Source organism: Nipponia nippon, unplaced genomic scaffold (assembly GCF_047370975.1).
Source record: "Nipponia nippon isolate SJK-2023a ecotype South Korea unplaced genomic scaffold, ASM4737097v1 scaffold_4, whole genome shotgun sequence".
Taxonomy (NCBI): Eukaryota; Metazoa; Chordata; class Aves; order Pelecaniformes; family Threskiornithidae; genus Nipponia; species Nipponia nippon.
The window spans coordinates 125,292,054-125,307,112 of NW_028262358.1; the positions used below are offsets into that span (position 1 = coordinate 125,292,054).

At 57.0% G+C, this 15,059-nt stretch overlaps 3 protein-coding genes across 14 annotated transcripts in view; 2 read left to right on the forward strand and 1 right to left on the reverse strand.

The window, feature by feature from the left end:
* NCOA1 (nuclear receptor coactivator 1) overlaps positions 1-4,139 on the forward strand; it is a 183,915-nt gene extending 179,776 nt beyond the window's left edge. For 3 of the 6 annotated variants that reach the window (XM_087773658.1, XM_087773657.1, XM_087773659.1), the window contains 4 exons: positions 667-841; positions 2,027-2,210; positions 2,716-2,805; positions 3,905-4,139. In XM_087773658.1, coding sequence (XP_087629784.1) covers positions 667-841; positions 2,027-2,210; positions 2,716-2,805; positions 3,905-4,072 — 617 coding nt within the window. In that variant the 3' untranslated portion in view covers positions 4,073-4,139. Of the gene's footprint in view, positions 1-666; positions 842-2,026; positions 2,211-2,715; positions 2,806-3,757; positions 3,815-3,904 lie in introns of all 6 variants that reach the window. The other 3 variants (XM_087773663.1, XM_087773662.1, XM_087773661.1) reach the window with 3 other exon arrangements.
* On the reverse strand, positions 3,059-7,751 carry PTRHD1 (peptidyl-tRNA hydrolase domain containing 1). 4 transcript variants are annotated; one of them, XR_015708017.1, is made up of 6 exons: positions 7,519-7,751; positions 6,586-6,867; positions 5,984-6,376; positions 4,343-4,670; positions 3,971-4,075; positions 3,059-3,084 (listed from the first exon to the last, which is right to left on the reverse strand). XR_015708017.1 is itself a non-coding variant. In XM_087773668.1 (2 exons), exons 1-2 carry the CDS (start codon positions 7,732-7,734, stop codon positions 6,697-6,699), a joined length of 387 nt encoding a protein of 128 aa, XP_087629794.1. In that variant the 5' UTR covers positions 7,735-7,751; the 3' UTR covers positions 6,495-6,696. The 4 variants fall into 4 exon arrangements, 1 of the variants encoding a protein (XP_087629794.1); XR_015708018.1 differs by lacking the exon at positions 5,984-6,376; XM_087773668.1 differs by lacking the exons at positions 3,059-3,084; positions 3,971-4,075; positions 4,343-4,670; positions 5,984-6,376 and having other exon boundaries at positions 6,495-6,867.
* On the forward strand, positions 7,353-14,649 carry CENPO (centromere protein O). 4 transcript variants are annotated; one of them, XM_087773665.1, is made up of 8 exons: positions 7,353-7,557; positions 8,455-8,679; positions 9,176-9,345; positions 9,721-9,832; positions 11,071-11,330; positions 11,788-11,959; positions 13,698-13,903; positions 14,606-14,649. In XM_087773665.1, the coding sequence occupies exons 1-8, from the start codon at positions 7,353-7,355 to the stop codon at positions 14,639-14,641; spliced, it is 1,386 nt and encodes a 461-aa protein (XP_087629791.1). In that variant the 3' UTR covers positions 14,642-14,649. The 4 variants fall into 4 exon arrangements, with proteins under 4 accessions (XP_087629791.1, XP_087629790.1, XP_087629792.1 ...); XM_087773664.1 differs by lacking the exon at positions 14,606-14,649 and having other exon boundaries at positions 13,698-14,559; XM_087773666.1 differs by lacking the exon at positions 14,606-14,649 and having other exon boundaries at positions 13,607-13,871.
* Positions 14,650-15,059: the final 410 nt, after the last annotated feature.

Here is a 15,059-nt window from a genome sequence, read left to right on the forward strand (position 1 = left end):
CCTTTTCTGGTTGAATCTCCAAAAAAAAATACACTCTTTGGGCAACTTTAACTCTTTCCTTGAAAATAATTTCCTTAACTCTTTCCTTGAAAATCAAACTGCAAGGCAGTCCTCTAAATTGCTCTTCCTTAAATATATATGCTCTGGAAAAAAGCCAAAGCCTCGCCGAGGTGTCCGGAATGAGCTGCAGGCAGCTCACGCCTCTTGTGTGGGCACCATGCTGGTACGAGATGGGGGAGCCGGCGCAGAGCTGCGTGCAGACGGGCACCGTCTTGAAGGCCTTCATGTTCGAGCATCCGCGCAGGGTCTCAGCAAGGGTGGACATCACCGATGAGCAGAGAAAAGGGCGGTGTGGCTGCAGTAGCCCCACAGGAATGTCCTTTGGCATCATCTCACCATGACCTCGGCTATTTTCCAGCCAGGTGTGATGCTAAAGAGGAACACCTGCTGATGGAAACCACTCGAAGGGGGGGTTTCCCTGCTCCTTCATCCCTGAAATATTTACATTTGAGCAATGCAGCTGCTCGAAATGAAAACCAGAGACCCCGAGACCGAAAGTCAAAGTTGATAGTTCTGGTTCGATGCCAGCGGTTGCAAGGGAGGAGGAGGGAACTGGGGCTGCTGGCGGGGGTCTGGGCGCCGCTGACGCCGTCTGTCCTTCCCCAGGCATGGGTCAGCAAAGCGAACCCGCCTTTGCCCCGTCGCTCAGCCCCAGCAGCCCCTTGATGTCACCCCAGCTCCCGCCTTCGCAAAGCCCCATGCTGCAGCCGGCTCCGCCGACACCGGGCTACCAGTCGCCTGACATGAAGACCTGGCAGCAAGGAGCCATGGGGAATAGCAAGTAAGATCATGGTGGGGATAACCTGGAGCACATGGGTGACCCAGAGAACAGGCAGCAAGGCGACACCAAGGCGATGGTCGCCTGGTAGGGTGTTGGCAGGGGCGGCGGTGCCTGTAGGTGACAGCTGGCTGAGGACACGTGCTGAGCTCAGGCCGTGTCCTCCTACCATGACATCCTCCAGAAGTCACCATCAACCCTTTCCTCATCTGCGCCTCAGAGGTAGCCAGAAGCTCACAGCATTTAAATGAATGAGCACGTGCGTTGAGGAAGACATGAAGCAGGTCTTTGGCTTGTAATTAAACGAGTGGTTTAATTACATCTTGTGAAGGTGCGCTTAGGAAACATGACAATAAACTGAGTCAAGACCAGCAGTCCCAGGTCACTGCGTCACCCTCTTGAGGTGTGTCCAGCTCTGACGTAGGGAAGCAAATGGGAAGAGTCACCAGACTTATTGCCTTTTTCTTGCACGAGTCAGGTTTGAGTTTCAGATCTCCAGAAATGGGGGGGAAAAAAAAAAACAAACCAAAACAAAAGCTCACCTGGGGGACGCCTTGCCTTGTGTCTTGGCTCGGTGCAGGTAGCTCAGCCGGAGCACGGAGCAGGAGGTGCCTGGGCTGAGTGGGAGGAGGTGGGAGCTCTGTTGGAGGTGGGATGCTTCGCCTTGTCTTACGATGGAGAGCTGGCCTCCTGCCGGAGAAGAAGTGGGGATGGTTGGGTGTTGAGGAGGGTGCTGGAAGGAGCGCGAAGGGGTGAACTCAGTGTCACATAGACCAGGGCTTGGCATCTGACGGACCCTTAATCCAGCCCAAAGCCCCGTAATGATCCCTCTCTTGGCACTGGCGGTTCTCCTGCTCTGCCCCGTCACACCGAGGAGCCTCCCGCTACAGCGCGAGCGGAGGCTGGATGTCTCCACGGCGGCCGCCTTCCTTCCTCCCAGCCTCCGCGCTGGTTCAGCCTTGCTGCAGGCAGCGCCTCGAATGCCTCCCTGTCCCTCCTGCTGTCCCCAGGGACCCGCAGGGCTCCCATCTGCTCCGCCGGCTCTGTCGCGGGCCGTCTCGGCGTTCACCGAGAGGCAGGCTGGCTGCCATCGCGGCTCGGGCCACCCCCGGGGCTTGGCACACACCTTGAGGTGCCTCCTGCCACCACGCGCGCCCAGGTAATGCTTTTTTTTTCCCTCTCTCCCAGCGTATTCAGCCAAGCGGGGCAGAGCCAGCCGGCGCCTGCTCAGCAGGGCATGTACAACAACATGAGCATCACCGTCTCCATGGCGGGAGGAAACACCAACGTCCAGAACATGAACCCCATGGCCGGACAGATGCAGATGAACTCGCTGCAGATGCCCGGGATGAACTCCATGTGCTCGGAGCAGGTCAGTCCCGCGCCGTCCCTGCTCCCGGGATGGTCAGCCAGCTCCCCGGGCTTCAGCGTGCGCTTCTCTGGCCCGGGGGGTACCGGTGTCCAAAGGGGGAAGCGGCAAAGGTCCGGCTGTCTCCGCTGGCATTGCCGCTGTGCTGGAGCCTGAAGCCGCAGGGCTCAGTGAGGAGGGAGGCTGGTGCCTTCCTCGAGCTGGCCGCGGTGCCTGGGCTGAGCCGGTGGCTTTCACCCCTCTCGCTGCGCAGCTGGGCAGCATTTTGTGCTCCCTGATGGTGAGATGCCCCCGGCGCCGGCAGCAGCCCGAGGCAAAGGTGGGGAGAAAGGTGAAACAGGGCCCCCCACCGATCCCCCCACAGCCCATGGAGGATGTCAGTGGCACGGTCCCCCTGCTCTGCCCCATCCACGGTCCCCGTGATCCCCCAAAACTCAGCTCGAGAGGGCGGCGAGTGCCCCCCCAGTGTCCGGGAGCCCCGGCTGAGCCTGGATCTTGCTTTTGACAGGTAAATGACCCGGCGCTGAGACCCGCGGGCCTTTACTGCAACCAGCTTTCCTCCACTGACCTTTTGAAAACAGAAGCAGATGGGGCGCAGGTCAGTAAGAAACTGCTAAGCACATCTCAGGTACCTGAGGAGTTTGAGGGGTTCCCCCCCCCGTAAAGGCTGAACGTCCCCGGTCCTACCGGCTCGGCACGCTTGGTTTCCACCGGGGCCGGCCCCGCTTGGCAGGGTCGGGTTGAAGCGTTGGGTGACGGCCAGCCCTCGGGGGACGTCGGTGCCGCTCGCAAACCCTCTGCATCAAAGCTCACGCCGCCGCTGTGAGCATTTTCGGCCTCCTCGCTGACATGGAAGACCTGTGACGCCGCAGCTGAGCTGGAAAAATAAACGAGCGTTGGTGCTAAACACCCCTCGCCCCGGCTTGCTGTCGCCCTGGAGGGTTTCTTTCCTAGGCTCGGCCATCACCAGAGCGGCCGATGGCCCCTGCACCACCGTGGTGCAGCCAGGCTGCTATGTTAAAAGCACAAAATTTGGATGGGGAAGGCTCCGGGGACGGCGTCCCTCCCTGCAGGCAGTGCTGCCGGACGCTGCCTGTCCCTCCGAGCAGCACCGAGCACCACCAAAGCGTGCCCAGCCGCCCGCCGGCGCCGATGCCTCTGGCTCCTGGGGACGATCTGGTTCATCCCCACCTCTTCCAACACCCTCCGGCGCGCCGGCGTCACCTCCCCCTTCCCCGTAGCGCAGCCTTGGTTTCGCAGAGCCCGTAGGGACGCGCCGGCAGCGCCGCCGAGACACGCCAAAGCTCTTAATTTTGATCAAACAGCCGCGCCGGACCTCGCTCACCACCAATGCCACCCCACGCCGCGGCACGGCCACCACGCTGCGGCTCCCCTTCACCCAGGGGGATGCCCGGCTGGGTTTTTTTGGGTTGGTTTTTTTTCCCAAAAAATCCACTTTTTTCCCTTTTTTTTTTTTTTTTTTTTTTTTGGATGAGCAACGTTATGAACCTCGCAGAGCCGAATGAGTTGCAGCGGTTTTCTTTTTATAGGACAAGAAGACAGAAGAGTTCTTCTCTGGGGTGGCTCCAGACTAGAGGAAGTCTCTAGTGAGTTTCCACTTCACGTAGTACCCAGATCCGCCGCCGCCGGCCCCTGCCCCGGCCCCGCTAAATCCCCTCTTCTCTTTTATGTCCCAGCAGGTACAACAGGTTCAGGTCTTTGCCGACGTACAGTGTACAGTGAATCTGGTAGGAGATCCCTACCTCAACCCGCCGGCTCCTTTGGGCACCCCGAAAAACGCCGCCGGGCCGCCGCCGCCGCCGGGCCAGCAGAAGAGCCTTCTTCAGCAGCTACTGACTGAATAATCGCTTTTCGAGGAATGTGAAATTTAAATAAGAAGACGTACAGAGATATATAAATATATATATTATATATTTTTCTGAGATTTTTGATATCTCAACCCGCAGCCATTCTTCAGCTCGTAGTGTTTGGAGCAAAAAGGGGGGGGGGGGTGTTTTATTGGGGGGGTGTAGGTTTTTCTCCCCATTTCCCCCCTCCTTTTTTCCCCCTTCTCCCCCTTTTTCCCTCTTTTTTCCCTCCCCCCTTTTCCTCCCCACCCCCATTTTTTTAATTACCCTTTTTTTTCCTCCTTTTTTCGGTTTTTTTTGTTGTTTTTTTGTTTTTTTTTTTTTAAAAAGCGTTGGATGTCGGCGAAGCGACGAGGCGGGACGGTCGGTTTCTCGAGCCAAAATTACAGATGATTCTTATTTTTGTAATCATTTCGCTGGCTTCTTAATCTGGAGGAAGGTTTCTCGGGGAGGCGGGGAGGGGGAGAAGGCAGCTGGAGGACTGCGGCGGCGGCAGGAGGAGGAGGAGGAGGAGGAAGAGCAAGCTCAGTTTCAGCTGGATCTGTCACTGATCACGTCTCGGCGCGGGGCACGGAAGGGGACTGGCGCTGGACTTCTGCGGGGAAAAGCCGGTTTTTTTATTCACGCTTCAACAAAACCCCTTCTCTCCCCTCCGCCCCAGCCCGCTTGTGCGTACAATCAGCTTTTTCTAGCAATCGTGAGTTTGTCGGTTTTAAAGGAAAAAAAGGAAAAAAAAAAAAAAAAAAAAAAAGAGTATTTTGACCCACCATTTTTTTCCATGTTTTATGCTGGTTTCAGGCCTCCGAGCGAAACGGGGAGGGGGGGGCGACAATGTGTATATTACAACAGGAGGAGGAAAAAAAAAAAAAGACAAAAAAAGACAAAAAAAAAGAACAGTTTGGGGAAAAAACTGCAATAATTTTTAGGGGGAAGGATGGGGGGAGGGGTCTGTCAATTATTGTAGATAAAATTTTCTGATTAAATATTAAATAAAATTAAGCAGTCGGTTCTTTCTGCTTTGATTGTGTTTAACAGCTGAGGTAGCTTAAACTATTTAAAATAATAATAATAAAATAATAATAATAATTGAATTCTCTGTTGGGAGATAGCTTATTTTTTTTTCCCCTCAAGCCTGTCACTGTAAATAGCTCTGAGCTCTGTATAAATTTGTTTTCTTCCCTTTTAGTTGGGGGTCGCTTTTAATATTCACTGCTGACTTTTACGGGGGGGAGGGCGGCTACAGGGGATTATTATTATTTTTTTTTCCCTCTCTAAAAATCGCGCTGGTGTGTGGAAAAAAAAAAAATGTGTAGCTTTGTTGATTGACATTTGCAAGAGTTAAAGATGACCAAAAAAAATCAAACAAAAAAAAAAAAAAAGAGAACCGGAGTTGCCAGCTAACGTTTCGTTGTTTCTGTGCCGACGGGGACGCCGGAGCGGTGCCGGGGCCGGAGGCGTGGGCAGCCGGGGGGCCACGCCACGCTCTGTCACCGCCGTTTGTCACGCTGGGGAGCTGGAAATTAGCCGGCGCACCGAGTTTGGTGGCAAAAACGGCCTCTTAAATCCCAAAACACCATAGCCTCGCTGCGGGCGAGTGCTGCCCAGCGCCGCGGCGGGGCGTTCGGCGGGGGTTTGCCGGCGTGCCGTAACGCCGAGGTGGGAAACGCCGCGTGGGTTGGCTCTGGCAAGAGCAGCGAGGGCTACGGTGCGCGGCTCCTGCCTCGAGCCCTGCGTTCGAGGGCGCAAGGAGCTGCTCCGTGCTCGCCTTCAGCGCTGGAAAAGGGGACGTCGGCGGGGCAGGGGGTGACGGTGGCATTAACGGCACGACCTGGACGGGCACACGCACTTCTAGCTGACAACACACGTTTGTTTTTTTTTAACTAAGTGGCTCATTTCAAACATTTTTACTGTAAACGAGGCCGAACGCAGCGGGAGGAGGTCTGCAGCGAGTCCCTTCTTGTCGGCCGATGCTGCCGTCTGCCGTTCGCGCAGCTCCCGGCAGGGTTTCATCGAATAAATAACGCAAATAAAGTCATGCATAAACCGGCCTCGCTGGTGCGGGAGGAAAAAGCGCTCCGGCGTGGCTGCGGAGTGAGGGGCGGAGGTGGGAGAGGCGCCGGGAGCGCGGCCACGCCGGCAGCAGAACCAGTGCCAAATCCACAGGGAGGAGCGGAGCCGCCGGACGGCCGTGCCGGCAGCCAGGCCCCGCATGCGGAGCTCGGGCATGGGACAAACAGCCCTCGGGATGGACGGACAGACGGACGGGGAAGCTCAAAGGGCTGCCCAAGAGAAAAGTCACCCCTAAAAAGCAACAGAGATGTTTTTAAGCGTGGCAGAACCTAAAAGTTTGCCTGTGCTGGCAGCGGGATGACTTACAAACACACTGACCGCACGCAGACAGATTAATACAACACGTAGCCGCTTTCCGCACGGAATTAACATTTAATCCTCCCCACCAAAGAGCCCTTTCACGCTGCGTAACTGCTATCGCCACGCAAGGAGAAGGCTACCTGCTGCTGAGCCTTAGCACAGCGCTCCCGGGACACAGCGGCTTTCCTCCCGGCACTGTTCGGGGCCGAGCTCGGCTCTGGCCCAGGAGAGCCGCCCGTGCCCAGCTGCCGTCACTTCAACAATTTAAATTTCTTCAGATGCTGGTGCACTTGGTCCTTCGGGTAGGGCCTGAGCGCCAGGCAGGTGGCCACGTTCTCGGGCTGCTCGGTCCACACTTGGTGGTCGATGTTGTGCTGCTGCAGGGTCTCTGCCAGCGTCGTCAGGGCGGCTTCATCCGGAGCCTGGGGAGAGACAAAGTCCGCTGTGAGGGCTGGGGTACGAGGTGGTGCTGAGGAAAGGGAAGAGGCAAAGGAAGATGGCTCACGCCGAGGACAGCGGCCAGGACAGGCGTTAGGATGGGCAATCCCCACACTTTCCATCTTACCCAAAAGGCATTTTGTTCTTGCAGGCCCTGACCGCGCTGCCAGCCTCTGCAAGCACTGGGGGTAGGAGCTGGGGGTTGTGAGCCAACACAGGTTGTAAACCTTCAAAAATGAAGCTATTTTTTCCCTGGAAAGTTTGCCTGGCTTAGCGTGCTAAGGCAAAGAGCTCTGCCCGACCCTACATCACCACAGCGGTGCCCGATCACCGCCCTGAACCCCTTCATGCTGCGGGCCTGGGTGGTGACGGGGCCTCACTGGGAGTAACGGAGCCCCGAAGGCCTCGCAGCCCCGGGTGAGACGGGCGGGAGGGCAGGCCGGGCCCGGGGGAAGGCGAGTCACGGCCGATGCCTCCCCGCCAGGCCCGGCTGGGGCCGGGGAGCCCCCACAGCGCCGCCGGCCCCTCACCGTCCCCTCAGGCCTCTGGAGGACCCGCCCCAAAATGGCGGGGGCCCGCCCCAAGATGGCCGCCGCCCGCCCCTCAGCGCGGCGCTCCCGGCGTGCCCCGCGCACCTCCAGCACGACGGTCCTCATGGCGCCGCCCAGCTCCAGGTAAGCGCGGGTATCAGGGTGCTGGCGGTGCGCATGGGCGGCGGCCAAGGCGGCGTGGCAGCCCTGCGCTACCACCGCGCCCAACGGCCACGACCGCGGCGGCCGGACCAGGTCCCCCCGCAACACCACGTACTGCACCAGCGCTGCCGCCCCCACCGCCGCTCCGGGCGCCGCCATGTTGCCGTACAGCCTGCCGGGAGGTGCGGCCGCGCGCGGTGCATGCCGGGAGGCGGGAAAGGCAGCGCCGCCGCCATTTTGTTGTACGGCAAAACGGTGACGGGGAGGGAAATGGCGTCAGGGGTGGCGGTGACGTTTTTCCGGCGGCGCTGAGGCGCGAAGTTTGGTGTGGTGAGTGCGGGAGCCGTTGGGGAACGGGCGGCGGCGGGACCCCAGCCCCTCGGCGGGGCCCCCTCAGCCGCCTGGTGCGGAGGCCCCCGCCTGCCCCGCTGCCCCCTTCTCCCCGTCCCCCCTCGGCGGGGTCCCGGCCCGTCCCTGTGGGGAGAGCCCCGGCCCCCCCGGGTGCCTCCCTGTCCCCTCCCCGAGGCTGTGGAGGCTCCCTGGGCTCGTCCTGCCGGCGGGGGCCGGTGGATCCTGCGCTCCCTTGTGGGGCTGGTGTGAAATGGTGGCTTATAGAAAGTGGTGGGTTATGATCGTAGAATCACAGAACGGTTTGGGTTGGAAGGGACCTTAAAAATCATCTGGTTCCAACCCCCCTGCCATGGGCAGGGACACCTTCCACCAGACCAGGCTGCTCAGAGCCCCGTCCAGCCTGGCCTTCAACACTTCCAGGGATGGGGCATCCACAGCTTCTCTGGGCAGCCTGTGCCAGTGCCTCACCACCCTCAGAGTGAAGAATTTCTTCCCTATATCTAATGTACATCTAATGTGTCATTCCAGACGTCGGCCCCTGGGATTTTTCCTGTGTGGGGCCAGCCCGGGTGCTAGACCTGCCCTCGGCGCTTCCCGGAGTCCCGTTGCAGCAGCAGGAGGAAGAGGAAGGTCCCCTGAGGAAGAGCTCTCGCCGCCCCCACGTCGCCGCTTCCCAAGAGCTGACATCTGCCCTCTCGCTTGCAGGAGAGTGGCGGGGGAAGATGGAGGAAGGCAAGGCGTATTCACCAGACGGTGAGCTGTCTGGGGCGCGGGACATCCAAGTGCACAGTGTGTCCTCCCGTAGGAGCAAACCCTAAAATTCTTGGGGCCAGAAGCGACCCGCTGGCTCGCCGAGGCCTGTCTTGAGTCGCTCTCGGCCAATTTAGGGTATGGGGGCTTTGGAGAAGTCGCTTCGCTGCTCTGTGCACAGGGTTAGAAGTAAAACTGGGAACTGCAGATCTCTTGGGGTCGGGGCTGGTGTGTTTGCTAGCTTACTCTGCTTTTCAGGAGCTTAGCTAGCTGCCGTGGGGCACCCCAGGGTTTAGGATCTGCTGGCACTCAGCCTCGCTCTTTAAAATTCCCAAAAGCCTCTTTGCCAGATGTTTGCCTGTCCTCTGCCCCTCTGAAAAGCTGTTTTAAGTGGCTTCTTTATGTATCTGCACCGGATCTACTTTGTTTTGGGTACCGCAGTGCAGACCACTAATAATCACAGCCTGGGTTTTTGAGGCTGTCGTGCTTTTCCTCGCAGGGGTGTTCGCTCACCTGGAAATGCTGGAGGCGCGGGCTCACGAGGCAGCCATCAAGCAAGAGGAAACGGAGCGGCAAGAAGAGAAGCTGGCCAGGCTGAAAGCGAGAGTGCGGGAGCTGAGACGCCAGAGGGATGAGCTGCAGGCTAAAGTGGACCTGCAGCAAAACGGGGTGAGAAAGGGCTCGCTGCGGAGATCTGGCAGAGGGCTCCGCTGTGCTCGTGCTCTCAGAGGGTGGCTTTACTGAGGTGTTATTCACAGAGAGTCAACTATTCTTTTTTTTATTTTCCCTTTTTAAGTGACGTATAGTCATGGTGTCCCCTGTTTTCAGTACCGTGTAGTCCAGAACTGCTGGGTCTACTTGCTTGGAGGTCATGTGGCCGTTTCTGAACTCTTTTCTTGAATTTTTCTCCCCTTTTCTGCTTGAAATGCCACCTTGTTTTTCTCAGAGCCGGGTTATTATTTCTCTGTAGCCTGACTGTGTTCCCTGCAGATGACACGTTCGCGTCAGCGATTTCTGATCTCTCTCCTCTTCTGGCTTTTGTAGCAACTCGGGAAAGAAGGAGCCGTGTCGGATCCGGCACAGCCCAGTGCTCGGGCTGTTTTAGAGTGGAAGATAAAAAGCCTTAAGGCCATGCTGCAGGTCTTTTACCTCACAGGTAATATCGAGATTTGCGTGTGTTCTGCTAATGGTTGCGTTTCTGGGGTGCTAAATTTTGGAAAATGAGCCTGATGTGAAGCATAACTTCCCTGTTAACGTTGCTGCTGTTGTGCTGGGAGCCTTTAGAGTCTGAAAATGCTGGAAAAGCCGTAACCTTGTAATTCCCTGCCTTTCACAGGAGGCCTCTGGGATGTTCCAGGAACTGTTATTGGGGTGGTGACACACTGCCTTCCTCCAGCCAGGGCAGCCTGTGCTCCCTGCTGTGCGGGAGCCAGGTCCGGGTTTGGAATTGACAGCGTAACTCAGTTATTGGGAATTTAAGCTACCGTTAGAGGTCCCGTATTAAAAAGTTGCTGTGTTTTATGTCCCTAAACTCTTGCAAGTCTTTAATCGTAGAATCACAGAATCACGGAATGGTTTGGGTGGGCAGGGACCTCCAAAGGCCACCCAGTCCCACCCCTGCCATGGGCAGGGACATCTTCACCCAGACCAGGGTGCTCAGAGCCCCGTCCAACCTGGCCTTGAATGTGTCCAGGGATGGGCCATCTCCCACCGCTCTGGGCAACCTGGGCCAGGGCCTCACCGCCCTCAGCACAAACAATTTCTTCCTTCTGTCCAGCCTGAATCTCCCCTCTTTCAGTTTAAAACCATTCCCCCTTGTCCTGTCGCCGCAGGCCCCGCTAAAAAGCCTGTCCCCACCTTTCTTGTAGGCCCCCGTTAAGCACGGACAGGCCGCAATCAGCTCTGCCCGCAGCCTCCTCTTCTCCAGGCTGAACCCCCCCAGCTCTCTCAGCCTTTCTCCCCAGCAGAGCTGCTCCAGCCTCTGACCATTTTGGTGGCCTCCTCCGGCCCCGCTCCAACAGCTCCATCTCCTTCCCGTGCTGAGGACCCCCGAGCTGGAGGCAGGGCTCCAGGGGGGTCTCCCCAGAGCGGAGCAGAGGGGCAGAATCCCCTCCCTCGCCCCGCTGCCCACGCTGCGGGGGATGCAGCCCAGGAGACGCTTGGCTTTCTGGGCCGCCGGCGCACATTGCCGGCTCGTGGCCAGCTTTCCATCCCCCAGCACCCCCAAGTCCTTCTCGGCAGGGCTGCTCTCAGTCCTCCGAGGGAGCTCCCTGAGCTCGCGTGGTAAGAGGACGCAGCTCCACTTGTGGTCTGTGTTGCCCCAGCAAAGCTGCCTTGCGGTGCTGAGTTGGAGTAGCGCTGAGCAAACCCTTACACCCTCTCTCTGGACCCAAGGGATCAGTGGGAAGCTGACCAAGCGGGGAGTGTGTTTCTGCATCAGCACGGCTTACGAGGGCACCTACTTGGATTCCTACTACCTGGACCTGCTCACCAAGTCAGAAGTGCAGATTCACCGCCACTCCATCCCCATCTTCATCCCCCTGGAGCAGATCGCCAAGAAGTACTTGCAGACGGACATCAGGCGCTTCTTGTCTGTCCTGTCCGACCACCTGAACGCTTACGTGGGGAGGAGGTACCAGGCAGACCAGTTACAGGTACCCGTGGCCACAACAATGCCGTTCACTCGTCCTTTGGTGTACCAAGCGTTACGAGTGAAGTGCTGGGGGGAATCTTGGCGGTTTTCTTTATGTGGAGCACTCGCAGTTCTGGTTTTTAGAATTTCACAAATCATCGCGTTACTATAAACTCAGTTGCCCGTTTCTTTGATTGTCATGTACTTGGATGTTGTCTGATGGCTCATTTAAAATTTACTGCCAAACTCCCTAAGCTGAAATAGCTGTGATCTTGTAAAAAGCCGCTGGAGGACGTGGCTTAAGGGTGTGCACGAGCGCAGGTTTATCTAGGTCTTTCCCGAGCGAAGGTTGCTGGCTGTACAGCGTGTGGGCATGCCAGGCTGGTATGGAGGGTGGGGGTAATGAACTCGGTGGGTGCCCTACGCTAATGGGCTCCCTTCCTAGCTTCGTGTTTCAGAAGTTGTCTTTGTCCCTCCAGGAACGTTTTTCAGACCAGATAGAAGGAACCTTGCAGAGGAACTCCTTGTGTAACTTGCTGGTCTTTAATTACGACGTGTCAAGTAAAAGCAAGACCTTTCCGTTCACCGCGAGGCTGCTTTACGGGGATCTCTGTTGCAGCCTCCCCACTGAAGTCACCGTTTCCCCTGCGCGTAAGTGGACGGTGCGGGGGTCTGCCTGGGGCTGTGGGGTGGGCAGACCGTGCTGTGGTTCTGCAGACGGATGGGGTTTCTTTCTAGTTGAGTTTGGGGACTAAAGGGAGCGAGCTGACATATTTCTGAGGGAGAAAAGGTGATAGAAGAGGTTGTGTGCAATCGGTGTTGGATCTTGAAGCGGTTGTAACTCATCCCTAGCACAAGAGCACAGATCTCTTGCAGTACTGGCAAGATGGGATGGCTGGAGGGAGGGAAATATGATGGGGTTGAGAAGGGAAAGGCCTGAGCGCAAGCTTGGATCGCTTCAGACGGACAGGCTTCTCGTTCCCAGTTTTCAATTACGCGGAGTGCAGACTCCGGTACGGTCCCAGCAGATCAGGATGCTGTTTCACAGGTCTCACGGATAGACCCCAGCCTGTGCTAGTGCGCTCCGCCTGCGTGGGAGAGCCTGGCGAGCAAGCGCAGCCAAAAACTCGGACGCTGTCAGTCTCAATCTGATAGTTTGTTCCAGTCGACTTACGGCCTTGGACTTGTTTCCGATCCTTGGAAACCTGCCATCCAGCCCCGTGATCCTTCCGCAGGGTGGGAGTTACCTGTAGGCAAATAAGACGGAATCTTTTCAGCATCAGGAGTTTCTCTCTCTCAATGCAATTAGATAAATGACTAATTGGGGCCTGATGGGATGTCTCGCATTGCGCAGCCAGTCCCTAACTGCCCCTGCTGCGCTGTTAGGTGGGCTGGCATGTGCTGCAGTGCGACAGCAGGGAAAAGAGAGGCAGGAGCGAGGATTGTGACCCCTTTGAAAGGGTCGGGGATACCGTGAAATACTCGTAACAGAGATCTAAATACTCCTGACAAAGATCTCTGCCTGAGAAATCTTCCCCTGACCCCACCTGCTCCCCCTCCCCTGTATCAGTAACGCTCCCTCCTCCTGGCCCAGCAGGGACTGACCGCAACCCTGAGTACCTTGTGCAGCCCTAACGCTCTGCCACGGCTTAGTCCTGGATCTGCACTGGTTCCTGACTGGTTCCTACAAATGCCAAACCGGGCTGAGGAATCCTTTCCCCCTCCGTCTCCCCAAGTTTCCAGCCACGCCGTGTCCCGCTCCCGGCTGGCTGGCGCAGCTCTGGACCAACGCGCAGCTAGATGGAGCTCTGAACAGAGCAGCTGGGACTAATGATCTCTTCTCTCTGCCATCAGTCACGGTCTCAGGCCTGCTTCTGCGAGCTCCTGGGCTCGCGCTTAGGCTGGAGAAGGAGTCATGTCCTGTATCAACCGTTCCCCCTCTCCTTTCCTTGCTGTAGCCATCCCTTTATCGGTGAAGTTCTGCCTTTGCTCACAAATTTCTGTGTTTCTGAGCTGAGAGAGCAACCAGGTGGCTGAGGCTCCCGTGTTACAGCCCTCTCCCTTCAGCAGCGGGCGCTTCTTAGGGCGCTTGCGCTCTCCGCAGCCATCAAATCCCATGGGAGAGCTGCAGGACACGAAGGGTTAGGAAGGGGAGCGAAGGGTTGTGAGAAGAAAAAACCGTATGGCGAGGGAAAGTGAGAAACTCTCTGGGGACAAGGGGAGAATGAGAAGCACGTAGTTTTAGGCTGGCAAGATGATTTTCCTTTCCCCACTGATCCGTCCGCTTCTGTCCTTCAGCGGACGCTCCTGCATCTCTAGCAGAGATGGCAGCGGCTCACTCGGACCTGTTTCGCCGCGTGGCCCTGCACAAAGCCTTCTGCTCCTTCAGCAGCACTGAAGAAAGCGTGGATGGAGCACCGTAAGCCACGCCGCAAGATCACTCCCCGAGCTTTCCCGCCTGCGGGGAGCGATCTCGAAATGCAACTGTTTTCCGCGGACTGCAGCGCTGCTGCTGGGAACCCCCCGAGGAGCCATCGGCCCGGTTTGAACCTCGAGAGCGACGTTCCCTTGAGCCTTTCGGGCGTGTTGTTGCAGGTAACCTTTCCTCAGCGCTGTGCTTATTCCTCGTTCGAGCGCTGATCTCTGCGGTTGGTGCCGCAGAACTCCACCGTTGCAGGAAACGTCTCGTGGGTGGAATGAGGAATTATATTAAAACGTCAAGATCACGGTGCCGTGGGGGCAGCGCCCCACAGATCGGCACCGTGCACCGACCCAGCGCACCTCAAAAAGAGGGGAATAATCTGTGCCCTGCTTACTACAGCCAGGAAAGGACTTCGTGTTAGAAGCTGGAAGGGGTTGAGGGATAGAGGCGAGGTTTAGTTACTGCGCCTGCCCTCACGCGGGCTGCGTTAACCCCCCCAAGAACGAACACTGAACCTTCCAGAAAACTTCACGCCGGCAGTGGCTTTAGAGGTGCTTTTTCCTTCCCTTCAGGCATGGGGCAGCTTTGCTTGGTGCCCTGTGCTTCAAGTCTGGATCAGATCTCTAAAAACTTGCTGCTTTCTAACAGTACTTTCAAAACTTGTTAATAAAAGTTCTACGTTACTGAAATTGTGGTGTTTAAAAAAACCTTCTGCTGATTTCCTTTAGCCTTCTAATGGGGTTTAGAAGAATAGAATAGGGTTTAAATGACAATATTTCCTCCTGCCTCATTTTTATGCCAGTCCCATGTGTGATAAGGCACAGGGAAAGCACTTTATAATTTTTTTTTTATTTTATTTTTTCTGGAATCATTAGAGCTCCTTGTCCAGGTTGAACTGGACAACCTGTTGAAACGTAACCTCCAGCTTTCGAGTGTCGTGGCTCCGGGTAGCGATTCCTGCCCCTCACATTCCGCGCTGCTCACGGAGGAAGGCTCGCAAGGCTGAAGCTGCTTTAGAAGAGCTGGCAGCTCGCGGGGTGAGCATTCGCTCGCTCGCGTTGGGAGAGGCCTGGCCTTTTGAATATCTGCTCCTGACGCTGGCTGTGCACCCTCAAAAGGCATTTTCATTCTCCCACATCACCTAACTCTGTGGTTGTGTTCTTCTTCTGTGAAAAACGTTTGGAAAGTGGAAAAAAGTGCTGCGGGGTGCCTCGCCTGTGCTGGGGGCAGCCGTGAGTTTGCAGAGGACAGACTTAGGTGTAAGTCCCTGTCCTAACCTTGCCCCCCCTCCCCTTGAGCTACCTCTTCCCACCGCTCCCGCAAGGGGAG

What these genes read in the sequence shown, in the direction of transcription:
- PTRHD1 (XM_087773668.1), bottom strand. Translation starts at nt 7,734, where the DNA reads ATGGCGGCGCCCGGAGCGGCGGTGGGGGCGGCAGCGCTGGTGCAGTAC. An exon ending in TGAGGACCGTCGTGCTGGAG is followed by an intron (nt 6,868 to 7,518) that starts GTGCGCGGGGCA and finishes GTCTCTCCCCAG; the next exon opens with GCTCCGGATGAAGCCGCCCT.
- CENPO (XM_087773664.1), top strand. Translation starts at nt 7,353, where the DNA reads ATGCCTCCCCGCCAGGCCCGGCTGGGGCCGGGGAGCCCCCACAGCGCC. An exon ending in ACCAGGCAGACCAGTTACAG is followed by an intron (nt 11,331 to 11,787) that starts GTACCCGTGGCC and finishes TTGTCCCTCCAG; the next exon opens with GAACGTTTTTCAGACCAGAT. An exon ending in AGTCACCGTTTCCCCTGCGC is followed by an intron (nt 11,960 to 13,697) that starts GTAAGTGGACGG and finishes CTGCTCCTTCAG; the next exon opens with CAGCACTGAAGAAAGCGTGG.